Source organism: Nothoprocta perdicaria, unplaced genomic scaffold (genome assembly GCF_003342845.1).
Source record: "Nothoprocta perdicaria isolate Ctin4 unplaced genomic scaffold, notPer1 scaffold_210, whole genome shotgun sequence".
NCBI lineage: Eukaryota > Metazoa > Chordata > Aves > Tinamiformes > Tinamidae > Nothoprocta > Nothoprocta perdicaria.
Genome location: NW_020455317.1, coordinates 1,110,515 through 1,138,381, shown reverse-complemented (window position 1 = coordinate 1,138,381; position 27,867 = coordinate 1,110,515). Strand labels below are relative to the sequence as shown.

The 27,867-nt window shown below is 49.3% G+C and overlaps 1 protein-coding gene across 2 annotated transcripts in view; it reads right to left on the bottom strand.

Annotated features, from left to right (window-relative positions):
* HIPK2 (homeodomain interacting protein kinase 2) overlaps window positions 1–9,450 on the bottom strand; it is a 77,154-nt gene extending 67,704 nt beyond the window's left edge. For both annotated transcript variants that reach the window (XM_026038499.1, XM_026038500.1), the window contains exon 1: window positions 8,354–9,450. In XM_026038499.1, the coding sequence (XP_025894284.1) occupies window positions 8,354–9,450 (1,097 nt within the window). The remainder of the gene's footprint in view (window positions 1–8,353) is intronic.
* Window positions 9,451–27,867: the final 18,417 nt, after the last annotated feature.

The following is a 27,867-nucleotide window of genomic DNA, read 5'->3' as shown; positions in this document are numbered from 1 at the left end:
TGGCTAGTAAACTTCCTGTGTTTGGGATCTGAACAACTTACCAAAGTCACCTGAAACTGCTCCAAGCCTTCTGTAAATACAGAAGGTCAGCGATGGCGCTGTGACATTTTCAGCACTCTTCATGTATCATGAAGCTGTTGTGCTTTAGCACTTCTGCTTCGAAGCAGAATTAGGAATTGCAGTGGTTGGTGAAAAGAAAAATAACAAGAAAGAGTTAAGCCCACTCTCTGAACCTTAGAGGTTTTTGATTCACACTCACTTCCGTCAGATTCAGGTCAAATCCCACGTATCTACCCTGCCTCCACCCTCTGAACAGGATTCTTTTGAGACAGAGATGAGGGCTTGCAGTGAATAAAAGGCCAGGCTGCTCCCTGGCCAATGCAAATCAGCAGCTACAAGGACCCCAAGGATTCCCTGTACCCATGCAAAAAGGCAGCAGAGCTGCAGCAGGAAAGAGGCCCAGACTGTGAGCAGGGAGTGACTTGTGTCTGCACACGTAAAGCGGTGACCGAGATTACCTCTGTCCTTGTGTAAGGCGCAGGCAGAGGTCAGGATACCCGTCACAGACTCGCAGCGTATTTCCCGGGAGGCACTTAGAGCGCACGCTGTCCTGTTTGGAAACGTGCTATCTCTGTTTCTGAAGCCTCTAGATAGTAAGAGGGGGTGAAATCTCATCTTCTTTCCTCCCACATCTTTCCTTTCTCAGGGAATGGTGACTTCCAGGTAACTGCAGCCGGTAACAGGGTTTCTGCTCTGCCACGTCCCCTTTCTAGTTCCCCAGACACTTCCCTTTTATTTAGTCCTCTAAGAACTGAAAGTTTCTCAGAGCACAAACATGCACACATCTCTTCTGTTTTTGTTGGGTTTTTTTTTTTTTCATTCTAAGTACTGCAGAATAACCAGTCCATGACCTGCCCTGAAAAGAAAAGACCTTTTCTTAACCTTCCCACTTATATGGGTAACAGCTGTGGCTCTAACAGCTTAAGCCAGGCCGCAAGATCAGTGTTTTTCCAGCAACACAACAGCTCTCAGCTGATTGAGAGCTACCCGGTTTCGGTGCCTTGACCTGGGGAAGGTGGCAGCTTCCCACTCTGGCTGCAGGACAGGCTGCTCCTGCGCTGGCTCTCCTTAATTCGAAGCGTGACGGGTTCAGCAACTGGGGGAAGTTCAGGCAGAAACTCGAGGCACTGAAATGGTWGTGTTCTTGAGTCTGAAGTGGGCAATCCATATCCATATCAATCATAGTATCTTCACGTAATTTCTCTCTTCCTGTAATGACTCATTAGTTTACRAAGCAACGTCAGTCCCTTTCCTCGCAGCGCGCGGCTGCCCATAAGCCACAGGGCAGAAATTCCTCCCAACCAGAAAACGCTCATGAGTGCAACGCAGTTTTACATCCTGCTGTGCAGGGGCCGGGTGCTCACGCGCCTGATGAAGGTGCGATGGGTGCAACGAGTTTACACCACGTTCCACTCAAATCTGATCGCAGTGGGAAAACTTGCAGGGAGAGAGGCAAGGGGGAAAAACCTGACAGGTTTTAGATACACTGTGTGTGAGCAAAGCACCCCTGAAATCCTCTGCAAACCCTATTGCTAATGCCCGCCTGGCCCGGTGCCTGTGGGTCACGGCGCTACCCTTGCGGCGGTGGCTGAATGGGAGCATGTGTGAGAGGGCACCTTTCCCCACAGCCTCCTCTGCACGCGGGGACAGGGAAGGGAGCTCTGAGCCAGTGTTTCTGAGCAGCCACCAGGCCCCGTGTCTCCCACGTAACAGTGCACGAGTCACTCCTCTTGCCGCAGGTCCTTGCTCTCCTGCCCCGTCGCGCAGGGCTATTCCTGCAAAGCAACCACCACGGGACGAGCTCGCCTSGTCCCACCCCTGATGTGGGCACGGGTGTCTCTACCGAAAGACGAGATCTGYTGCAGAGAAGGTGTCTTGAGGCTGCAGACGATAGCCACACTAGGAGGGGCTTGATTTCTCTTAGGTCAACAGCTCTTCCTAAGCGAACACAGCCAGTCGTTGGTAGCGGCTGCAGACCTGCCCCAGCACAGTAAGCAGGAGGGTGACCTTGATCCTTCACATCACTTCTTCGGGCTGCAGCCTGAAAGGGCCTTACTGTGCTTAGAAAAGCTTGAAGGAAGAAAAATAGAAGGCAGGAAATCCTGCGGCAGGCTCGTTTGGGTGACAGTAAGAAAGACACGRGCAGGAAAAGAAAAAAATGCCCTAAGGCCGCAGACACCTGTGGTGGCTGATTTCTAAGCGGGGAGGGAAACTTGGGAGGCTGGAAGCGCCGCTTGCGGCGCCCTCGTGCTCTGTGTGTGGGGACGCGTCGCGAGGGCCGCGCGGGCAGGACCCGCCGCCTGCACGTGAGGGCCTCCCCGCAGCGTCCCTGACACACATAAACAGCCCCGGCAGCCTGCGGAAAACACGCTTTTTATAGAAGCGAATTTGCATTCACCTTCTTTTTCTCTTCTTCTTATTCTGTGTTTTGCTGCTTCTTTTGTACAAGTGCCATTTTCACGAAAGAGGGATCTTTGTTTGGAAGTTCATCTGCTCGCGGCGCTTATCCCCCCACCTGAAGCCCTGATCCTCCACTCCTCGTTTGTCGCACTGGCAATCCTGCCCCTTCCCTATCTGCTGCTAACGGGGGATTATAACTTCAGGCAGTGAAGATAAACAGCTGGAAATTAGGAACTCCTAAGAAACAAACATTCTTTTTAATGCAAATATCTCTAACAATGATGAACAAGAGAAAAAATGCAGGGAAGACAGAGTATGGTTAACAGATGGCCTGAAGCCCAGATCTCGGAGTGCTCTTAGGGTCTCTGCTTCCAACAACTAACGGCGAGTGTGGTGTCCAAAAATCTTCTCATGTGATTTTTATTTAATTTTTATTTTTCTATCTATCTTGTGCATAGTGGGACTTTGCCAACCATTCCTCCCATATCCATGGGGTTTTATCTCATTGAAAYACTGCAGAGGGCTTGGAAATGGCAGCTGCCCCAGAAGGAAGGGCCCCTGTCCCGGGAAGGGCAACGCTGGCTGTGAGCAAGACTGGCTCTGAGCATCTAACTCGCTCCTGGCCGCCTTGMGCATGCTCGTCTCGGATCAACCACATCCCCAATGATTTGTCACTCTTTACGGATCCGCAGGTTCCCTCCTTTCCAGGCGCCAGGACTTTCAGTCAAATGTCTATTCCCTTCCAAAACTTGTTGGTCTGGATACATCAAAACTGAGATTCAAATAATCCTGGTATTGGGCTTTGCAAAAAAAAAAAAAACAAACCCAAAAACTTGCTGCATTTTGGTTCTGGAAAACCAACTCTGAACTCTGGTGTCCTTCAGAAAGAAATGGAGAGCTGCTTAAAATAGCAGCTGGAAACTATAGTTTGGAGAYGCTCTCCTCCACGAAGCCTTCTACACTGTGCTGCCTGTTCTGCAAGGCTGCAGCCCTAACAGGCGTGATCATCGCTCAGTGAAACTACTGTGGAAAAAGCATGAGTCTCTACAGGCTGTCAGATGCTTCTAATGCAAAGCCCTGTCATACTTCAGTCATAAATCATTGAAACTGAGTAAGAAAGTAGGAGGAAGAAGGGAACTCTCTGTCCAAGCCCTCCTCTGAACATCCGTGGGCCTGCAGGTTGGCTGGGAGAGGTCGGTCAGAGGGATTAGGCAGATGCTTATCACGGAGGAGCACAGCACCACCACAACTCCGTGCCTTTTTTCTGAAGTCTGTGGAACACGTTGCTCAACCGAGACAAAGAGAGGGCAACAAGGTTTGTGTCTGCACGCAGGGGTCCCAGCATGAGCCTGGCCTTTTGGGACGGACTTGGTGGTTTCACACCGGTCCCTAGGGAGAAGTTTCCTCCTAACACCATCCAGTCACTTGTGTCTCTAAGCTAAAAGCTGGAAATGCTGCTGTCTGAGCTGAAAGGGACTGGCAGAGCAGTGGGGGTCCTGCAGTTGCTAAAACAGTTAAGTGTTAAGATAAAGGTGTTTTTGCAAAGAAGCGTGGCAGCCCAGAACAGCAAAAGCTTTAGGAATTGAGTTGCATTAACACTGCTATACAAGGAGCTTAACAGATGCCAATTTACCGAGCAGACTAATAAGCCTATCCCTGTTCCCATTACTACCACGTAATTTAAAGGGCGCTTCTGGAAAGAATGACGTGTGCTCCGAGTCATGCAACGGGGAGGCCGTCAGGGTGCTGCTCGGGAACCTACCTTGCTTTGGCTCCCTGTCAGCCCCACCAGGGAACAGGCACTTGCCAAGACCCGATGCCCACAGGCAGCAAGATGAGGTCTCCAGTTGCAGCCCCGGCACACTCTAGGATCAGCACTGGCTAAGCACAGCCTGTTTCGAAGGAGATCCATACATGGCCTCCCTGCTTACTGTGGAAGGGATCCTGGACTGCTGAAAACACGTGCAGAGCACTTTATGCCTGCTTATATTCTTGCTGAATCAGAAACTAGGCCAATAAACACCTCCCCAAACTGATACTCAACTTCATTCTCTCTTATGCAAACATTTCAGCAAAGACCGCTTACCTACAAAGCAGACATCGTAACCCGCGGTCAGGTATCACACATACCAAACATTTTTGAAAACAAGGCATCAAACTATCTTTCAGTAGTCCAGGGGTGACAGACACTATTCTATATTTGCAGTTCTTTGAAAATTCTCAAAGACTTTATCTCATTAATACTGAAATGCAGCCATCTCCGGAGGGAAACACAGCCTCAGCTGAGCAGCAAAGCAAAACCAAGGGGGCTAAGGTAACACTGGGRCAATGTCCCAAAGAGGACTTCTGCACCTCTGACCACCCCAGCGCTTCAGCTGCATAATATGGAGCCCGTCAGGTCCTCAGAAGCAGGGACGGCATCCAAAAACCCCATCTCCCATAAAGTCCAAGCCCCTCTTCCACATTAGTGTGTGAATGTGGACACGGATGGATAGGGGCATCTGTTGAAGCCGGGTCACCACATTTCTCAAGATGTGGATTTTCCCTGGAAGATGTCCACACACGGATTATAAACCCAGAAGGGGTCTGTGGTCATTCATCTGTCTGACATCCTGCYCAAAAGAGATCATAGAGCCCACCTGAATCATCTCCTTTTCAAATGGCTGCACATTTTAAGGAGGAAAAAGCACCCCATGAAGATACTCTGTAATGCATTTTTTTTGGCCTCCTGCACTGCTAACAGGGCTCCACTTCTAGCCTAAATGTCCCTGGTTAAAACTCACAGCTGCTGACTCCCTTTCAGCGCAGCAGGCTGTGCACGGCAGCTCCCTCAGCAAAGCCTGTTCTCCAAACAGGTACCTACAGACTGTGACTGCATTGCCACTTACATCACTGAAGGGTCACTGACCACACTAAGTGGGTGATACGTGACAAGAAGATGCGGCATGTCGGGAAGGAGCCAGGGAACACTGTCCCTTGCACTGAGGAATGCTCCTAGCACCTGGCCAGGTTTCATACACACAAGGTGAAGCCAAAACACAACGCAGCCCTGAACTATAGGCCTGAAACTGGCATGATTTGCACTGCAGCACATTTACAGACTTGAAAGATCCCACTTGAAGATGTGTGGGAGGCAGGAGGCCGATCCTCTTCACAATACACCCACTTCTTTGATGACAACTCTGACCACAGCACTGACAAAATCTCTGACTTAGCTGGAGGGGTGGTGCAAGAAGCTGAAGATGAAATTAGCAGCGAGTGGGATAGTCCCTGAGTGGTCCCCCCGCGCCTGGCAGGGAGGAGGAGGACAGTTACACAAGAGCAGCTCTTCCTGAGCTAGACGGCCATCAGGTGTTGGGCTTGGGCTGGCAAGGTAGGCCAATGGATCCTACCTGGTCCTGACTCCTTGGCTTGCACACTGCCCTTCATCAGGGCTTTTTCCCAGAAGGACTTGGGAACTGGAGGCCATCGAGTCTCACACAAAACCCCTGCGGTCCCTGTGGAAACCCAGGATCATGCTCCCACTGCCACCACCTCTAGTTGAAGAATGACCTCTGCATTATATTCTGTAGTGCTCTGTGTAGCCCTTCCTTAAATGCACAGGGGACAGGCCTTCTGTCACTTCTTCAGATTGCTCTTAGGAAGCTTTTCCTTCACATTCTGCTTAAATGTGCCATTTCTTGGAGTCATCCCCTTGTCTTTTATACTCTAGCAAGCAAAGTAAGTGTAAATTAAATGGAAGACATATGAAATCTTTATAAAGTCCTATGTTTCCCCTAGCGTGAAAGTTCCTTCTCTTTGCAGCAGAATAGATTTTTATTCTGTGCTGTATTTTTCCCCATCAGAAAATGAAGAAGAATATAAATTTTCTTCATGACTTGAATTTAGCTTCATCAGCAGCCCCCTGCTGATGTAATTCATCCCAACAAGCTTTTTCTTTTCTTTTTCTTTTTTTTTTTTTTTTTTCTGGTGAACTACTGCCCCTCCTTCCATCCTCCCAGCAGTTCAGGCATGGTAAACAGGAGAGGAATTAGACAGGCAGAGCTTATTATTTAAGAAGTTGCAACTTTAGACCGGGCAGGAATAAAATTTAAAATATAAAAAGCAAATGTTATCAAGCCCTTTCCTCCCCAGAGACTGCCACAAAAATATTCCTTGTTTGTCGCCGAGAATGAACCATTTTTCTCTTTCATTTCTGCTTTCTGTCACATATTTCATATTGGTTGCCCCTTCTGTCTTTCAGCTTGGGACCTAGGCTGCTAATGCAGAATCACAGATAACTCAACAACAAAATRCCTGTATTATCTATTTTTTTTCTCTTCTAGTCTGCCAGGTAATTGCAATACTAAAAGCTTTTGCATATTTACCACAGAAACATGTCTCTCTTGGAGGACAGGACTGTCATCAGGTGGAATATTTCATTTAATAAGCCTCTTCCTAGGTATAAACTAGGTTTCTTTTTGTTTTTTTTTTCTCTGGCCTCCTTCAGGGCTAAGGACAAACAGATAAAAATCAGCTGCTGCAGCGTTACACTCTCAAAGTTTTTCATCCTGTGAAAATTAACCCTTCTCCTGGCCCGAGCTGTGGTGGGCTTTGCCACCACCTTATCTGTGGAGCAGGAAAGGGGGTTGCTATCAGCTCAGGCTGTTTTTCATCTCCCTGAGACAGATTCTTTTCTATTTACAAACAGAGCAACTAGCCTGCTCTTCTGTAACTCAGCTGACGAGCTGTGTGTGCTGCCAAGGCAGATTTTCATTAAATCAGACATCAAGAAGGATCACATTTTCTCTCTTTGCTCCCATTTCACAGAATTACAACAACAAAAACATGGCCTGAACATTTCTAAATTCAGCTCACATCTAAAGACAAATTCCCCCCTTTTTTTCCTCTCTTTCCCCACCCCTGAGCTCGCAGCAGGATTGCTTTTCTCCATCTTCAGGACACTGAGCCCCACTGACTGGAGCCAGCAAGAGGGACTTAGGAGAGCCTCTGCAGAGAGTTTGTATCTCAGGCCCGAGACATCGGCAGAGCAGGACACTTCAGGGCTTACCAAAGCTTGAAACTCCTTAAGAGACCCAAGTGGAATATAGYTGGTTCAAACACTTTGCTTTGAGTAGACCTATGCAGAGGTCAGACCTTCACCCTAGCACATAATACTTAAAAATGCTCCCAGTGGGAATCAAGAATCCATGAAAGGTCCTCACTCCAACCCCAAATTCCTGGCAATACTCATTCATCCATATCGACAGCTTCATGCACGGAAAAATGCAATTCCTGCCTGGTCACCTGCAGCAATGCTGGCAAAAGCCACAGGGAATCTTCCCACTGACTCCTACTAATTGGTCGTGYAGCCTGTATGAAAATTACTCTTTGACAAAGCATCTGCATCCCTACAGTTGTTTCCCTGTGGCACAACTTTGTTTTCGTAAAAATCCTGGTTTCACCTATGAAAGAAGGATGGAAGATGCAACTAGCACACGGAACGACAGTTTAGGTCCCGGCCTTTCTGAGATCAAGACCCTGCTTTCATTGACTTGGAAAGGAAATGTGGACTCTCCAGATCCAGCCTTTCTTCTAGAAACAGAGACGGAAGGAAGTGAAGAAAGAGGGACACAGAGAAAAGTCTCTTCCAAATAATTCTGTCAACAGTGACAATGACAAATTTCTTTCTTTCTACAACAGTTAACATTTTACAGTTATTTACAAGTATACAATGGTTTTCTATGCAAGTAAATCTCAAGAGGCAATGGTAACATTTTTTACTTTCAACAGAAGCCCATTCTAAGAGTCACATCAGTTTAGGATTAAGCTCTCATTCGTTTACAAAAAAGAAGGAAAATTCCTACAGGTTAAAAATCTGTTCAAGTAATGTTACTTGAGCCCAGTTTCTTACCTGTAATATCTGGATTGAAGGTAGGTAGAACACACAGCTTTAGACACGTGGCTAGCTGAACCAAAGTCTATGACCTTGACCCTGTATGGCTGTCGAGATGGGTCTACCAACATGATGTTCTCTGGCTTGAGATCAGCATGAATCAGTCCTAGGCTTTTCAGCTTCATGAGGGCGGTTGCTACCTGCTGGAGAATTGGTCGAATGTACTTAAGGGGCAAGGGACTGAATTTGTTTTGTTTTAGGAAATCATAGAGGTTCTGCTCCAACATCTCAAAGACCAAGCATGTGTGATTCTTGTGCTGGAAGCACTCGTACGCGCGGACAAAGTTGTAGTCATCCGCGCTTTCCGTGCTCAGCCGAGCCAGGATGCTTACTTCGATCTGGCCTTGCCGGGCATAGGAAGGATGGTTCTTCAGGATCTTGATGGCCACAATTTCATTAGTGCCACGTTTCCAGCATTTGACGACTTGTCCGAAGGTTCCCCGGCCAAGAAACTCCAGCACTTCATACGTGTTGGTCATGGAACAGAGCACCTCATGTTGCACCAGCTGGTAATCCCCTTCGCTGTTGGAGCCACTGTTCTTGGACGTGGCCGTGGAGGTGGTGGCAGTGGCTACGGTGGCCCCACTGGCATTGTTCTGAATCATTGGTGGGTGCTCTTCAATGATCTGCACGCTGCTCGTGTTCTCGATCTCCTCACTCTTCCGCTTAAGTCCACATTTTTGGTAGGTGTCCAGTAGGCTCACAGTGCTGCGACGCATCAGGTTGTGTGGCCCGCCCAGTGTTTGCCCAGACACTGCAACCACACCAGAAGTGCTGTTGGCGGACGTCACCACGATGTGCCCCGTGCTGGCTGGGAAGATGATGGTCTGCTCGTACGGGAGGCTCGCGTTGGGGATCTGCAGGGAGGCGTTGACGGCGGCGGCGGCGGCTGCTTGGGAGGACTGCACGTTCTTGCTCTGGCTGTAGACTTTGCTGTGTGTGCCGTACCCGGTCATATCCCAGTTAGAACTCGGCTCCACTTTCAGTTTCTTCACGCTACAGAAGGCACTTGACTGAAGGGTGTGAGGAGAGAAAACTTGCACATGCGAGGCCATACCTGCAACACAACATCAGAGCGAAACGACAGTGTCAGGGTGTCTTCCCCAGCTTTTTTTTTTAAGTGCTCAGTGGTGGCAAGGGAAAGTGAGACACAGACTTCTGATACATGCATGAGAGTCAAGTTCTTCCAGAAATGCATATCCAACATGAATAACRTTCACACGCTGAAGTAAATCATTACTCCTGACTGACCTATCCTAACAACAGCCAGTATTTCTGCTCTCTCCCTTTCTCTCTTTCCATTTTTAATAACATTAATGTAAATGTTATTTTTACCTTCTTTGCCTAAAGAGCCTCCTATTCCCATTGTCTCTAGGAATATATCTAATCCTCAGGAAGAGCTGTTTTAAAATACTGCAAAGTATCTGTCTTTGGAGGCCAAATCTCAAATCCTCAGGCTTGTCCCATATTGAACAATTTGGCATGAGGGTGACAGAGCCCTGGCACAGGCTGCCCAGGGAGGTTGTAGAGTCTCCTTATCTGGAGATCTTCCAAACCTACCTGGATGCCACCGTGCCCCGTGCTCTGGGTGTCCCCGCTGGAGCAGGGGGTTGGACTACATGATCTCTAGAGGTCCCTTCCAACCTCAGCCATTCTGGGATTCTGTGACTCTGCTTCTGACTTAACCCTCTGTTTATTCCCATGGGACCTCAGTGCAGCTCACGGTCTGCCGAGGACCGTGATGGGAATGGGAGGTGATACAGTGGGACAAAACGGGGATGCGCTGTCCAAGGTGAGGAGCCGGGACAGCAAMAGCAGATGTCATTTCAGGTGGGTGCCAGGGCTGTGGGGAGGAACAGGGCACACCGTGCGCTCAGGGGCAGGGAAGATGGTTGTTACACAACAGGAGCTTTACCGCGTGCTCCCAGTGCTCTCAGATTGGGACAACCGCGTTCATCTATTCTTACTTGCACTTCTGATACCATAACTGGAAACAGATCCCTTGGAAATGAGCAGGATTGCTGATGAAGCAAGATACAACCAGCATGTGGTGGAAGAAGGTGCTAATATACCTTTTTTTTTTTTTTTAAGAAAAGACAAAAACCTACTTTAATGCAAGTTCTTTCAGCTCTAAAAGGGCTAATGATCTTCTACACTTCACTAAAAGAAACCCACAACTTTATAACCAAAGTCAAAAAATATCATTGAAGCAGACTTACTGAAGGCTCTGGGTAATATTCCACTGAAACCAAAAGTGGTCCCATTTCGAAATGCAGAGGTGGCCACAGAAAAGGGGCCACCTAAGTTTAATCACCCCAGGGTAGAGGTGGCACTGCTGGCACCCAGTTATTGGGAAACCATGCAAATCAATGGGGATATCTAAGGTACAAGCTACCTTAGTGGCGGGCTGGAGCTAAAGCAGAAAGGCATGGCCTCCTTCACCTATCACTGTTTCTTTTTAATAAACCAGAATGACTAGGAAAGAAAAAGACAATGTGCTGAGTTGGCACAGTTGCTGAATTATTAAGTACAAACATAACCTTGACTTGTTTTCAACTTAGGAAAGTTAAAAGCTGAATGAACGCTCCAGTGACAAAAATGCAACAAACTCTGCAATGCACATGGACAACTACTCTGGGTGGAGACGTGAGAGGACATTTAATATTCAGCTCCCCTTCCTTAAAGAAGCCCGTCCTCCATGTACCTTGCACTGCTCTCTTCTAAAGATCCTCTGATGATCACATGTGCACATACATACATACATACATGCATATATACATGCACTCATACCAATAGGGGAGTTACTCCATGGTTCCCAAGCTGAGGAGCAGTTAAGCAAACATACCCAAACACACTCCACACACCTCCTGCAGTTAATTCCCAGCAGCCCAGGAGCCACATATGAGAGGGCTACGGAGAGCCAAAATCCGCGGTGCGTGCGTACACACAACTGGCCAGGAAAGCCATCGCTGCAGCTTGCTTCAGGACCTCCCTTCCTGCCTGCTGCAGCGATGAAGAGAGGGCGAGCACGAAAAAATAAGCCACTGACAACGGGGAAAGTCCTCCCCGCTGCTGGAAGAGGCACCGCAAAACCCTGCTAGGCCCTGAGTGGCAACGAAGCAGCGTGTCCCCCTCTACGGACACGACCTCTGGCTTGAACGCAATCTCGGAGGCTGCTGGCTTCCCTTCATCCCCCACGTGGCTTCCCACCCGGCAGCAATCCCCACAGTCCCCACAGCCTGGTCCTCAGCTCCCTGCCTCAGCTCAGCTTTCCATAGGGCCAGGGCGCTCAACCCGTCAGCCCGGACACACGCACCGCACGCGAGCGAGCCCAAACGCTGTTTGTTTTTCCACTGATTAAGAAGAGTCACGGTGTTCTTTCGAGCACAGCACCGACCTTTCTGGAGAGTGGGGCTGGTTTGATGTATGCTTTCCCCTTGGACACGAATAATAAAGCCGATGTAATTGGTAACATATTGTGGACCTAGCGGAGGGGTAATTTATAGCTTTATGGCTTTCGTTCCACGGCGTGCTTGAGCAATATCTCTTCATACAAAATGAAAAGGGGGAAAAAAAAAAGAGAAATAGATGGACGCAGGAAAAGGAGAGACGTTCTTCTCACACGCTCTCCTGGAAATAACTGAAGGAGACCCAGTGTGCCCCAAATTCAAGTTGCTGCTGCAAAGTGCAGCAGCGGCAACTTTCTCAGCGCTGCCATAAAGACCAGGAGAACCGTCACCATTAAGAGAGAGACTTTCAACTGGTGCAGACGGGCAGTGCTCCAGCCCCTATCAGCTGACGCTCCAAACAAGGTCAGCAGTCGCTCAACACGGGCAACGTCAGGCGGCTGCCCGTGCCCTTTGGTGAATGGAGCTGTTGTGAAGGACCCGCTTCCACATGGACAACAAGCCCCTCCTCGCTGTCCCCGTGACAGCGACGAGTGGATGGGGACCGAGCACGAGAGCTGGACCCCCCCRGCACCCCAAAAATTGAGGGTGCCAGAGGAAGCAGGGCTCGGCCTGGCAAAAGAGAGGGCTCCAAACCACCACGACCACTTCTGCACTTCTCACATGCCGGGGCTCATCGTAAAAGAACTATTTTTCTTCTTTTTCCCCCTGAAAAATAAAGTATGAAATCGCCTTCCCTCCATCCAAGACGATTTCCTCATAGCTGATGTTTTAGGGGCGAATGTCATAAGCAGAATAGTTGGGCTAGCTGTTCAGCATAGTCCCGTAGCAAGGAATTACACTGATTGACAGCTTGGTGATGGAAAAAGGCGGCTGCTGCAGCAAAGTCATTTTTCCCACAAATTTGTCTGTGCAGCCTTTGTGAGAAAAAACACAGCCCGACACCTCCCGAGGACATTATCGAGCTGCGCTGGTGGCTTGTTCCTCTGCTTACGAGATCTTTACTCCATCGCAACAGTAAATGTTAGAATAAATGCAAATAAAACTTGGAAGCTTTGTCAGAGGGGTCAAATTCCAAATTACTGCCCGTAATATGGTTTACAGCCTGAGCCTTTCGGCCGCGCTGAGAAAAGTGGCCAAGCAGAGACAGGGCTCGTCTAACACATGCTGGCCAAGCCGAGCTGGGCTAAAGCTGGGCCCAGCCTTAGCGTGGGTGCAGGGCAGGGTGCTCCCGCGCTCGCCAACTCCTCGACTTGCAGCCAGGACCCAGGAACAGCCAAGTAAACCCGAGCCCTGAAAAGTGCACATCRGATTTTATATCCCCTCTGTGCCCGGAGGCACGCCGAGCCTCCGGGCTGGGAGAAGAAGGGAGGTTGGGTAAGGTGCGTTAAATAAAATTGATGGTTCCTTGCTTTAATAATGAGTTTTAGYGTAGCCTTTTAAAGCTCTGGCACAATTGATAGTAACTGAATTTAATGGAGCCTTCCCTGTCCTTGATATGACTTATGTAACTCCCCGCAGCACGCACAGGACTTTGCAGAGTGCACAGAGGGGACGACGCTGAAACCAACCCCATGACTTTCGTTAAAAGACTCCAGTGCTTCAGTCCGCGAACTCCTCCCACTCCAGCCTTCCCTTCCTAATGATTTAGCAGGTGCTATTTACGCTTGAGCTCGTCCTCTTCTGCAGACACGAGGCAAATCACGTCGCTGCCTCTCCAGAACGCCCAGCAAGTTTCAGAAAAGCAAACAAGACCAAGCTCTCTATCCACCCACTTCACCCCAAAAGGCAAAAAAAMCCCTTCACTTTGGGCACTAAAGAAGGAACCGTTTGAAAGTCACTGTCGCTCTCCTCTGCTTTGCCCTGGGCACTTACTTGCTGATTTATAAACGTGGCCTTTGTGGTGGCAGGAGACCAAGCCCCTGCCCCGGGTTAAGCAGGCAGAGACCTCCCGCAGCAGCCGCAGGGCTGCCCGCGCGCTGCAGCCCCGGCTGCTCGCCCGCTGCCGACAGCGGCACGGCCTGCCTSAGAAATCCTGCCGAGAGCAGAAAGCACGCGGCGTGTGCTCAGCATAGCAATGATGCACTCCTGAAATAAATATCTTCCACTGTTCCCCGGAGAGGCACGAGCTTCAAAATGCACCTGGGTTAAGAAGGAAGCAGAAAGACTCCCCCTGCCAGGGGGGTCTAATGTGTTGCACCCCCAAATGAGCCACGTCTGAAGCACGGGGGTCTGCATCAAGGTGGCCTCCTGGGTGGTCCCTTTGGAGGCAAGGCCAGTACCACGATCCTCGAGGAACCTCCTTAAAACTGACGTCCCTGGAGACTACACAAAGTCCTTCCCCTGTGTGACTGAGCGTTTGGACACAGCCTCAAAGAAGAGTTCAGACCTTGCCAGCCTCAGTCCTGTTCTTGGTGAACAAAAGATGCCAAGGAAGTCTCCACTGCAGGTGAAAAACTCTTTGCTTTTCTGCTTTTCTTTCCTGTCCTGCTAGTAAAACTGCCTCGTGCAGACCAGCAGCTCCCTGAAAGCTTGGGCAGTGCCAGGTGGGTCTATGAAGGCCTGTTGCTGTCCGCCATCCGCACGGCTCCACACCAGGTGTCACAGGTTCCAGGCTAACCTGCTTGATCCACATCCCAAAGGCAGAGGAAAAAGAAAGACCTGCAAATGGCTGGAGTATCTCTAAACAAGCAAATCAACCCAAGGAACCTCTGCCCCCAGGAACGCACGTCACAGGGGAGCTAGACGGCTGGGAATTCTCATCCACATCACTTGTGCACCCCTATTCCCCAGGCACTCCAACTGCCCTCCCACACATATTTCTCCTGCATTTATAACACGAGCAGCATTCCCCTGCTCATTATCTCATACTGCACAGCAGAACTTTACAGGATACAGGTAACCTGTTATAGGTTACAGCTTTKGGGGATGGGAGGCACAGGCAGCTGCTCCCTACCATGGAGCAAGTTATTTTGGCATGTGGCTCAGGAAGCCACAGGACCCCCTCTCACCTCCAGCTTTCTCCCCTTTCTCTGCATTCTCTCTTCTGGCTCCTGAAATCCAGGGCAGCTTGCCTGCTGGTTCCTGRATCTTTCCTTGGATGAGGAGAGGATATGGTCAGGAAAATGCCAGGGGGACCTTCCTCTGTGTTGAGTCCCTCCTGCCAGCGTCCCAGAGCCACCGGCTCTCCCGTGGGTACAGGATGCGCTGGGAGCGGTTGGAAGAAGGTTGCAAGCAGGAAGCGCCTRGGGAGCAGGGCAGCAGGGAACTGCTGGCTCGGTGCATGTGCAGCAGGCACCCTCTGAAACCTGGGGAGCGGGTGCACAGCCAGTGGTTCCTGCAGGACATCTCCATGCCTTGGAATTAATGAATACGAGCCACCACCAAGCACAGTTCTCCCTCTGAACCGTCCCTGCTGTCTTTTTATTCTACCTCGCCTAAGTAGACTCGAGTCAAGTCCCTGTAATACCAAGCACTTCCTTCGGTGCTCCAGTGACCACAATCTTACCCACTACAAAACCCCACTCTTCCCTATCCACMCTAAGCCACAAAGCCCTAACATCAGGTACCTTCTGTGATCTAGAAACATCACGATTCTTACTCATCCTTCTGATGTGGGTTCAGGTGCCCATAAGCTCTGCTCACAAGCTGTGGGCTCTTCCGAAATCTTCCTGCCTCTTCAGAYACATAAAGCAAAATCTCAGAGACAAATGTTTACACTTAAATACTTAGCTACACCTTACTGAAGGATTCTTCCAGTGCCACCTCCACCTCTTTAATGAAATGCAGTAATGACAACAGATATTTCAGATTTCCTTRGTATTTCCTAGTTATTCATGTTATAGTTAAGTAATGATGCAACAGCTGAGAATACAGCTTAAAACTGGCCTGGCTGCCTAATTATTTCCCTACTGATGCTGCAGTCACTGGACTCCAAGTGTTGGTGTGAAAAGGCCCAGCAGTCACGTATGTGCCCCCCTGAACTCTGGGGAGCCCCGAGCTACCAGATACTCAAAAACCAGCACAATTCAAATAGTGGAAAACCTCCTGCCTCTGTAACACCTAACCAGCACTGAATGAAAAGCAAATGAGAGCAGCAAGTGAATAAATTTGATAGGTTACAGCCTTGACAAAACAGCAGTAGACCCTGGTAAATAAACCCCCTTCAGCACACCTGTCAAAGCTGACAGGAGGACAGCCACCCCTGTATWAATCATGAAACGAAGCCCAAAATGCTCCACCAAGACACCAAAGTGCTCTCCAGACAAATGCAAGAAACCGGGGAGCCCACGGTGCCTGAGGCAGCTCTCAGCAGCTTGAGAAGGAAGATGAACGACCCTGCCACCAGCTCCTCGCCGAGCAAACGTCAGCGCGGCCTCCAGCCCCCGCGACGCCCTGTGGAAACCAGGCAGCAAGAGGAGGGCGAGGAACAGCGGGACAGAGGGGGCAGCACCACCTGAAAGGCCTCGAGATCCCCTCGAGAGCGCACAGAAACGTACTCGGGATCTTCACGTAGGGATGTTTTGGAGGAGGGGGTGTCGATGAAGTCAGGAACAGGTTTTACAACCAAACACTCGATCCTCTCCAGGGCCTCAGAGGAGAAGAAAGTCTGTTCTGGAGTCATAGACGGGACAAGCAAAAAGAACAGGGCCAACTCAGACGGGTGGCATGCACAGAAACCCTGTTCTGGGCGTTTATCTTGGGAAGACACCGAAGAATGTCTGAAAAAATGCCTTGCTGAAGAAATCCCTCTTTCCGTGCTCTCTCGGAAAGGCCGGGCAGAGCTCAGGAATGCCCACCATGCTCCGCTGGGAGCTGTGCCGCAGGTTGCTGGGAAGGCATCAAGCAGCCGAGTGTGCTGAAGGGGCAGGCAACGGCACCGACACCCGCAGCGCCGCTCAACACTCCAAGACTTGTATAATCCGACGCTTAACTGAGCTCATGACGTGCTGAGGACAGCCAGAGGAGATGGGGAAAGAAAGTTACCACGGAATATTTTGTGGCTTCCCCACCCCGAAGGCAAAATGGAACCAGATGAACTCAAAAATAATTTTTAGGACCGATGTGCCAGGTAGGATTGCTGGGCAACAGCGTTTGTATCCTGGACAACTTTCTGCCTCACGTCGTGTGTTCCCTTCCACAGAGGGAAAACGGAACAAATGGTAACCATGACATTTCCAAAGCTTCCTCTGACAAAATAGCCTAAGCTGTAAATGCGAGATTGGACGGCGCTTGCCTTGGACACCAGTTTAGCACCTTAAAGGCAACCCAAGAGGCCTTCCTTAACTTCTGATCACAGGTCCTACAGACTTGGCTAGCTGCCCCATCTGACCCACAGAGCATCTATCTCAGTTGCTGGCAGACGGTGCCAGGGGTCCTGTAAAGGGGATAAAAGGAGCCAGTCTTTCCCTCTGCTGCCCCATCACGCACGGAGCACGGGCACTCCTGCGGCTTCCCTCAACTGCCTCCCAGAGGGAAGAMGTTTCGGCTCTTTCCACCACTGCTGCCTCCCCGGCCGGATGACTTCCCACCCGTCAATATTAGCTCTGTAATGCCAGCGGCTGCCAGAGCTCACAAGCACAGGGAACGGCTGCCACCTCCCATGCTGCCGAGCTGGAAGCAGCTCTGCTGGGGAGGGCAGGACACGGGYAGGGTCTACTGCAGTCTCGGGCTGAGCCTCTCACTCCCACAGAGTTTTTTGGTAAGTGTTTCATTTGCAAAGAGGCCACTGCGTGACATTCACCGCTTGCTTTTTGTTTATGAAATACGAGGCTCGGATCGAGGACTAGCTGGGCTGAAAAGGTCAATATGCCTGTTTGCAGAGTCCCTCCCTTCACTTCCATCAGGGTACAGACCTATTGGAGAGAAACACGCCTGTAGTGAGGTCTGCACGACAYGCAGAGCATCTGGGCTGCAAAGACTGCTAAAGATGCAAGGGGAAAGGTGGGGAAGCCCAGCACAGAGCTGTGCCAGTTCAGAGAACACAGACGCACTGGTCTGATGACCTCTCAGCTATCCCAAAGCCAAGGTTAACCACACCACCTAGCAGCCACAGCAACATCTGCCTTTTAAATGAGAAGGACCAAAGAKGTGATTTATCACAGCCTCATAGACCGAGGGCTACGGTGGCGTCTGGGAAATAAAGGAAAAGGGCACTGCAGGTTAGTGCAGGTGCTGCATTCCTGGGAGTTACACCGAGCTCCGTAAACACCGTGTCCGCACACAGGCGCACACACACCCCCATCCATACGGGAAGGGCCCTTCAGTTCCAGAGGGAAACGTGTGTCCGGAGTACGAATCCTTCACCTGGCCTTTCAGCCTTCACCCTCCTCATTGCTCAGGGCCAGGAAAGCTTCTTGGAAGTGAAAATGATGGCCAAGCAGTCACAAGCCTGTCTGCTGTTATCCATGGCTTCCGATTTGCATTCCAGCGTAAGACTGTAAAACCAAAAATGTCGGAAAGGGAAAGGCTGAGGCCAACAGTACTGGTCTGAACTAGAGCAAGGGCTGATCCAGATACTGTAACTGATCTACCTAGCACCCAGCCCAGACTGAAGCCTGGTGGAAAGATGCAGAGTTTGGATGTGGAGTCATCTTTCCTCAAAAATCCCAATTCTATGAACTCTTTGTTTCACAGGCAGCAGCTGGAAAGAGCAACCCTGTAGGAAGACACCACTAACTGTATCTCTCATCCTTTCCTCCCAGTGTGCTACGAGTTTGTATCAGACCAAAGCGACACCGAGCCGCAACACCCACCACGAGAACATCAGGGGCTAACCAGCGTTTCCTTGGGAACTCTTGTAATTGAGACCATTAAGAAACCTCAATAATTTATTTTGCACTATATGAGGCTATACATATCTCTGTCACACAAAACACATGCTCATGTTCAGACACACATGTGTGTACATGCATTTGCACAGCCACAGAATGACCCAGCRAGGCAACAATTCTCTTCCCTGGAAGACAGGAGTGAAGCTGCTCAGCTACCCCACACAATCTCACCAAAGTGCTTCTGGACACCCCCTGCTTGCTCGATGGTACAATGGGGGTCTGGCATTATGTGCCTGGTCTCCTGGGGTCTCCACAGCAGCTCTTTTTCAGCAGCATCTAACAGAACAGGGTCAGTTCAGTGTGCAGAGAACAAGCCTGTCTGACCACGGAAGGACAGCCAAGGGGAGGCAGGGCGTCCTTGTGAACACAGAAAGAAAATCTGAGTGGGGCCGAAGGATAAACCACATGTAGGATTTCTGAGCCCTGAAGAGCAAACAGCCAGGAGCCCAGGAAAGTTAACTGACTTGAGGAGGAAGCATCTAGGACCCTGGTGTGTGATGAAGCAGCTCAGGGAGACCTGTAACTACCTACTCCCACTCAAAGCCCTAAAAGAAGAGAAAGCAGAAGAAAAGAAGTCATTAAGAGAAAGAAAACATGAAAAAATCTCTACCTGGATCAGCAGAACTCCCTGGCTACCGWCCGTCTCTACTCTGGGTTTCTTTTTCTGCAAGATGTGATTATTTATTGTCATATTTATTTACTCAGCTCTAYGGTGCTGAATGCCACGGCTACTAGGCTTCTCACATTGGTGAAACGAGGCCATGGCAGAAGAGGAACAAAGCAGAAGCTGAAGGTCAAGTATGATACATAATAAATGCCATGTGCAGGGCAGCCTGAGGCAAGCTACAGCTGCGATGGTCTAGGAAGGGGACCGAACTTCAAAGGCAGGGCCGTAGGTTGAGAGAGCCCCACTGTCAGGCAGGGAGTGCATGCTCTTGGACCAAGAAAGAGCAGACATCCTATTGCTATAGCACAACGTATGCTAAAGGACAAGCTTTTGTATAATTTTGCTCCAGATCATCCAATGGTGCACRGTGGAGACCTGGACACGTGACTGTAACTCAGGCAATGTAAAACTGCATCCGTTCTGCACTGCCAGTTATTTCCATGCAGTATTTGTGGGTATGGCACAGCCAAACCTACACAAACAAAACTCTGTACTAGAAAGGGTTAGTTAGAGATGAGTGACTAGCTAAAGGTGCCGTCAGGCCTTCTCACCCCTTACCCATGTTTGTGAGCCGACACATGGCTAYGCACTTTCAGCAGAGATTGCACACACTTACCCCTTCCATTTCCACAAGCGTCACTTCAACGCTGTTACAAGTTCCTTTGCAGACATGTCCTTTTCATCCAGATCATCCAACTCTTTTTTTTTTCCATTAAGCAACGAAATTAAAGAAATAAAACTCAATGCAAAAGAACAAATTGCTCAGAGTCATCCACCTACTGATGAGATTGCCGCCAAGTTGTCCAAAACCTCACCTACAAGTTTTAATTAGCAATGAACAGGAATCCTGGCCAAACTGAATCCCAAGGAAAGAGGAGTTTCTGGGATAGTAACCCACTCCTTTCCACAGCTTTTCTGACAAAGAGCAAATATACCGCTATTCCGACAAGATGCAGAGAGGCACATTAGAAATACMTTGTGGTCAATTGCAAGACTCTTTCCATAGATCTTTGGTAATCTTGGACATCTTAGCATTGTCTGGCATAAGAATGGCTTGAGAGGAAAATTGCCTCTGGTGGGCCTGAGGTCATTGCTTAAGTTACTTAAGTGAGCTTAAGAGCATTGCTTAAGTGAGAATCTCAGTAAAGCAAAAGACGGGAAAATTGCCAAAAAAAAAAAAAAAAAAAAAGAAAGAAAGAAAAAGAAAGCTAAGGCATTTTAGTAGTAAAAGTCCTGTGAACTTTTGTCAGGCATTAGGTTCTCAAAACTCATGGACATCTTTCCAAATCTTTCCCAAAACATACATCCATGTGGGTGAGGACTAGAAAGATAGTGGAAAATAGGTTCAGTAGAACTACAGTAACTGGGGAAAGAATTACAGTGGGAAGGGAGCCAGTCTGTACATTATATAAATATGCAATTCATTCTATGCTCGCAGTACTCCTTCATGGACGTAGTCCTTGGTTTTGGTTATTCTTCACCTCTGAAAAYGGCCATACTTGCCTCTTTAGTCTTTCCTGGGCTCATGAGAGACTCAAATGAGTCACCAGAGGACCGGCTGAGTCACGCAGCCAAAGCCTGGAAAGATATGCAGGACTGGTCCTCTCCTCCACGGCTAACCCAGGGATGACRGCAGCCATCCTAGCAACCAGCCATGCACCAGGCAGCCGGGGTTGGAGACCAGCGTCCCTTCCTCAGCCCCGACTTGGTGCCAAGCAGGAAAGGTCTGCCGTGCAAAACAGGCACTCGCCCCTGGTTCTGCATCCGACAAAAAGCCCTTTTCTTTGCAGGTTCCCCATCCCGGTCATATTTTGGAAAAGGGAATTCCTGATCTTCGAAAGAGCCTTTTCCTTCAGCTCACTGGCAATTTCTAGCAGGTTTTATACTTTTACGAGCCCAAGTCCCAATTCATTCAATTTCTTAAGAGTATCATCAAACCTTAACAAAACCTGTTTCAATACACAACCTCCCCGCAGACCAAATAACTATGACCTTTTGAGAACACGGCTCTGTATTTCATTCTGATGTCTATTGTTTCCAGAACAAAAGGGAGCGGGGACAATTGCTTTTGTGCGCAGAAAACGTATTTATCTAGCAGGCCCCTTTATGGTGATTATAAAAGTTCRGTGAGCGAATTTAGTGCTGCTGACAGCGGGTGACGGCGCGACCTGGCCTGAGCTAGGGATTCTGCGAGCAGGCGCAGCGCGAGTTCGGACACTGCAATCCCAAATCCCAATCCCACCACAAATCCCCACCAAGCAAACTGCAGCACCAGCCCTACGGAGAGCGCTACCCATCGGTGCCAGCCGTCAGATGGGGTTTGCTAAAGCTGGCCGGGCAAAAAGGGCAGGGGGGGACCTGAATCCCACAAGGTTTGCCCTGRCGTAGAATTTAAAAAGGACATATTTATATCAGCACCTGCAGAATCAGCCTCTCACAACCCAGAATGTGCCTTAATCTCTATCCACCTTTATGAAACTCTGGTAAAAAAACAAGAGAAAAAGAAAGATGTAGCTGAGTGACAAAAATTACCAAGGGTTCTGCAAATCCCTAGTAGAAACTATTATGGAAATATTTACTTCACAGAGGAGACAAATAAAAGGGAGAAGATGTAGCTCTCCAGCAAAATGAATAATAGGTAGATCTCTAGGGAACATCTGTTCTCCCCGTGTTGTCATGGAAGAACAACACTGACTTGGAGGGACGAGCGCGCGTCTCGCAGCTGCTCGGGGGACGCGTCGCCGCTCGCGACGTGGGCGCCGGCGAAATGCGCCCGCACCAAGGGCACGGGGCACCCCGGGGCTGGGGCAACGGGGTGGGCACCGTTTGCGTGGCAGGAACGKGGTGCACGGCCCTCCGTCGCGGTGTCTCACCTGGAAAGCCGACTGATCCGAGCCCCGCGATCGGAGCCATCTCAGCCGCGGCACGGGCTGCACTGGGTCGCACCGCGCACACGAGCTGGCACAGAGCAGTTTCCCACGGAACTGCTCTCAGCTACTGAAGTTGCTCCTGTTTTTTCCCTCGGTGCTTTCCAGCTCATGCCCGGGTTTTTGCCAGGCTGCCGTGCATCAACTGTAGCGCACCGACGGGGAGATCCTAGAGGCACTGCGCTGCACCTCCTGGTTCGCCGGTGCCCTCACCATCTCCTCTCCTCCTTTCTCCTTGAAAAAAGAGAGCTCACAGCGAAAAGTGGGCATCAGGCAGTGAAGGACCTGACAAGTCAGTGTAACATCCAGGAAGACAGATGTCAAGTGGCAGCAGGTCTACCTGGAAAACTAGTCTTACAGGCTCAGCAGTGGAGACCCTGAGCTGACAAAATGCAACGGTGACATCCCCTCAAATCACGCTGACACCAAAGCCTGCAAAGGCTGCGAATGGGACCCAGTGGGGAAACACAAATGAACCCGATGCCCTGACCCTTTTAGTTTGTCTCTATCCAAAATAAACCTGCGAGTGGATCTTGGTGGCACCAGTAGATCTCTACGCACCCTCTTCCTTTCTGTTCTTCATTGTCCAAGGAACCTGCTGTTTCTGGAAGACCTTTACAAAACAAAAGTCCAAGGAAGTGTCCTGACGTCCTTTCTGCCTCCCAGAGCCAGTAGCTCCCTTCTCCCAGCCCCCGGCACGCTCGCTCACAGGCCAAGAACAGCGCGAGGAGCCGCACTGGTGCTGACCACGGGCAGCGCAGCAAGCGCGGAGCGCAGCTCGGCACACGCGGGCTGCCTGTCACACTGCGCAAGACAGGAATCATATGGACTGCCACAACAGCAACACAGCGGGCGCAGCCTCCAAAAAACAAACAAACAGGAAAAAAAAAAAAAAAAGAATAAGAACACAACTATCAGACATCCCAAAATGCAGATTTAGGTAAACGACCATTCTCCTGAGGCTGCATTTCGGCTAGTGTAGTTATGCTGCAGGGCTTGACTGAAATATGTGCACCCTTGAGACACTGCAGAAATGCTCCTGCGTGGCTGAAGCGGGGAGCCAGTGGGAAAGCAGGAGTAGCTCCCTGGCTCTTCCCACGGGAGCCTGGACAGCGACCCAGCAGATGCTAGGATGCCTGGGAGGCTGAATGTGAGAGACAACACTTGTCACAAGGGCTGCTCGTTGGTCATCTGGGGCCGTGGCTGCAGAGGGAGCCCAGAGTCTTTGGAAGACCCATCTCCGCTACAGGCACTGCTTTCTCCTGCCCTTCCTCACACCGGGTTTGGGTGCAGACACTGAGGTGTGCCAAAAACTCCCCACGTGCACTGGGGCCGTTTGCATGTACCTGAGCAGCCCTCAGGGGAGAGGCAAGAGGATGAAGCAAGATGCAAGGGCAAGTGCAGGGTCCTGCACTTGGGGAGGAATAACCCYGGACACCAGWACAGGCAGGTACTGGCCTTCTGGAGAGCAGATCCGCAGAGAGGGACCTCGGCATCATGGTGGATGACAAGATGACCATGAGGCAGCAGTGCTCTCGTGGCCAAGAAGGCCAACAGGATCCTGGGRTGCATTAAGAAGAGTGTCTCCAKCAGGTCGAGGGAGGTGATCGTCTCCCTATACACAGCCCTSGTGAGGCCACAACTGGAGTACTGYGTCCAGTTCTGGGCTCCCCAGGACAAGAGGGATGTGGAGCTGCTGGAGAGAGTCCAGCGCAGGGCTAYGAGGATCATCAGGGGCCTGGAACATCTGCCCTGTRAACAAAGGCTGAGRGARCTGGGCCTGTTCAGCCTGGAGAAGAGAAGGCTGAGGGGGSACCTGATCAGTGTCTATGAATACCTCAAGGSAGGCAGYGAGGAGGAGGGGAGCAGCCTCTTTTCAGTGATGGCCAGCGACAGGACTAGAAGAAACAGTCACAAACTGAGGCACCAAAAGTTCCACAGGAACTTAAAGAAAGATTTCTTTCCTGTGAGGGTGACAGAGCCCTGGCACAGGCTGCCCAGGGAGGCTGTGGAGTCTCTTTCTCTGGAGGTCWTCCAAACCCGCCTGGACGCAGCCCTGTGCCACGTGCTCTGGGTGTCCCAGCGTGTGCAGGKGGGTTGGACTAGATGATCTCTAGAGGTCCCTTCCAGCTTTAAGAATTCCGTGATTCTATGACCTGCCTGTCTGCTCATGCCTGTCACCAGGAGATACTGTTCTTCAAAGCACCCAACAAAGAAACTGGACACTAACAACCATACTATTCATTGCACACATGTTTTTTAATTGGATCACTCTTTTAAGGTCAACGTTACAGTCCATCTTACAGTCCTGTTCCCCCCCACTCCAGGCTCTGCAGTGATGTCTCTGAGTCACTTCCAAAGCCACCGCCTTTCCAACACTCACAGACAGCCCTCAACTTCTCACCAGCCACTGCAAGACTGCAGCCCAAAAGCGAAGGATTCAGCCTGATAAACCAAAGGGGAAAGGTGTGAGGCTAGTTTGTTTGCTTTTCCTGGAGGATTCAGGCCAGAGATTCCAGCTTTTCCAGGTCAGGACAATGTCTGCATTTGAAAATATTCTATAAATTCTTCATTTAACTGTTCCCCTAGGGCAGTCGGCTAGACCCTCACGCTCCAAGCACGTGGGCCTGTGTCTGAGTTTAAGCACACAAATAGTCTAAACTGACTTCAGCGGGACAACTCACGCATTTAAAGCTAAACCACATGTGCAAGCGTTACCAGGAGCTGGGCATTAGTCATCTTCCCCTGTTTTCTGCAGGGTTTTTGTAAAGAAAAAAAAAAAAAAGGAAAAAAAAGCAAAACCCCCACAAAACTTGTAGATACTGTTTGGGTAATAGAGCCATACTTGAATCTAAATTAAACCTCTCTCTCCCACTCTCCCTTTTCACGAAGCTAAGTAATTTTCTACCAGTTAAGTGTTTGGTCCGCCAAAGCTGCTAATTGATTTAACAAAAAAATGTTGTGAAAGGTAAAGTCCCAAGAACTGATGCTGCATCTGGGAGTTACACGTTCTCCGGGCTCACACCAGGTCTGAGCAGGCTTTCGCACCCCCAATGTTCCTACATATTTTTCCTTCCTGTTTTTTTTTTTTTTCCCCTTTTTGTCTTTTGGCAGAGTCCCTTTGCCCCCAGCCACGTCCTCCACCTGCAGTTAAAAATCCTCTTTGTGTCCCAGCGCCTTCGCTGGGGCCAACTGTGGTGACACAGACCGAGCACTGTGCCTCCAGCTGGGAAGCGAGCAGCAGATACTGTTTGGATGTAAACAGCCTCCGCAGCTATATAAAAAAAAAAAAAAAGAAAAAGAAAAAAAGAAAAAAACGAAGTGCAAATAAATATACCAAAGCGTTTTCTCTAAGCAAATCTTTCACAGTCGCACCTAAGCATTAAAAGGTCTTTTATTTTGTTTCTGCTCTGTTAAGAAACGGGAATCTTTACATTTCTGAAACAAACAATTCCTCTTTTTTTTTTTTTTTTTTTTCCTTTTAATACCTTTCTGCCTCATCGTTGCCCCAGAATAAGCAAACATCGTCACTGTGTAAAGAAACAACTCACAGGAAATAATGTACTGCATGTTTCCATACGCTTCATAAATCCACAGGCAGCTTGCAAATACTGCTTGGGTTCCTGTATGAGGGTTGTTGGTTTTCATATAAGTCACGTATTAATAGTTTTTGAAAAATACTTAACCCCATTCAATCACGCTCCCTTCCACCTTTACACCGAAAACCAGGGGTTATAATTACACCCAAGGGCAGGAATAAATTAAAACAAGTGCTGGTGCCACCTTGCTGCACTCTTTTTCTACAAGCAAGAAAGGCGACGCCGCTCTGCTAGGCCTTGTGTGCACTGGCCGAGCTCGCAATGAGCCCCACTAGCAAGCCAAGGAGTAGATTCTCATGCAACACTTTCACAGGTCAGAAATGGGACAATGCACCGACTAAATGCTAACATAAAACACAAAGCAGGTCTTTGGAGAGGGCTATATCTTTACTGTCCCCCCTTCAGGCTCCCTCAAGGCACCCTACGTTGGAGCATCTCTTCATGATCACCTGCTCCATCCACCCCACCTTCATCCTCAGGATTTGATGGTGCTGAGAAGGCCTGAGGGGTCTCACCCTGACTTTTACCGTCAYCAACAAATTTGGGGTGAAAAGGGGCTCCTTAGAAGAGCAACAACCAGCTAGCTGCTGAAGCAAGTACTACAAAAGAAAGAGACATTCCAGTAACTGGGTGCTCTTTTTATACCACTATGCTGCCGATGGCTACACAGACGTCAAGCAGAAGCTCTGAGGGTTAAGGATGTTTCGTGCGCCCAGCTCCGCACTTTCTCTAAATACACAAGCCCCTGTGAAGTTCCTTTTACACCGAGGAAGTGCCAGGAGCTTGGGAAAAAAACGGAGCACAGGACTTGTTATCCCACGAGTAAATGGGCCTCTCTTCCAACAGCAGGCTACCATTCATTTGTAAGTGATATTAAGTGATCTTTAAGTTACACACTTAAAGCTGTCAGGGCAAAAGTGTGCCTCCTTTTGGATGAGTTAATAGCAGGGAATGTGAAAGGGATTTGCTGTTAAAAGAAAAAAGAAAAAAGGTTCAAGAGAAAAAGAGGAACTACGATTGCGCACACAACTGGAACACAACTGCCTAATGCTCGTTCCACTCTAATAACAACCCATTGCTGGCAGACCCATGTCAGTCTTAACAAACCCTTGTGAAAATCCACATGCAGAAGAAGGGGAAATACTGATAAGACTTTACTTATTCAGCTTCTCAGGAGACGCCACGAATAATAAACAGTCCTCTCTCCGAAGTATCCTAATGGCATCTTATCTTTAAAAAAAATGAAGCTTGAATACTTTTTCTGAATATAAACTTGCAGCGTACAGTCAAAATTAAAAAGAAACATAAGGTATTTTTAAGAGAAGCTCCATGGAGAAAAACAACTGTGAAATAGCCAAACATCAATTATGAAAACCACATCAAGAAGAGGCTCCTTGTGCATGAGTTTTAGCGTTTGGGGATGTGAAGAAAACGCACATCCTGGTTTGACTCATAATGTAGGCAAAGAATGAGCAAGTCTCCTTGACCTGTACAGCTCAGTGACCGTGYTCCCATCCCGAACTGTAACCCTCTGAAGCCAGTGTCTCCATAAAACCACTCCGCTCCATCTAGTAACTCCTGGCTCAGGGCAACCTTTGCTCTTCTACTCCCACCTCCTCCACAGCATAAACTGATCTGCTCATTCCYGTCCTAGGTTAGTGCAGAAGCAGAAGCAAATACTATTGTGGAGGTCGGGGTTAGAGCAGTTTCCAGGAGTKTGGGATGATGGCCCCATGCGTGTATGATTCCAATTTCCACAGGGCAGCACTCAGGAGAGAGAGAGAGACCAGAGYTGGGAATACGCAGGATAAAACCAGGAAAAGCTTTCCCACAAGACCCACAGGAAAAAGCAGTGGGATGATCTTCTCTTTATTTAAAATAACAAGTCTGTCAGCTTGTGGCATTACTGTTTAATGGCACACAGTGTCTTTACAAAAAAAACCAACAAACCAAACAGTTGTATTAGGGGAAGAAAAAGAAAAAAAAAGGTATCTCATTCTGTCTGGTTTTAACCTACCCCTGACTTCTTTCCAATCTTC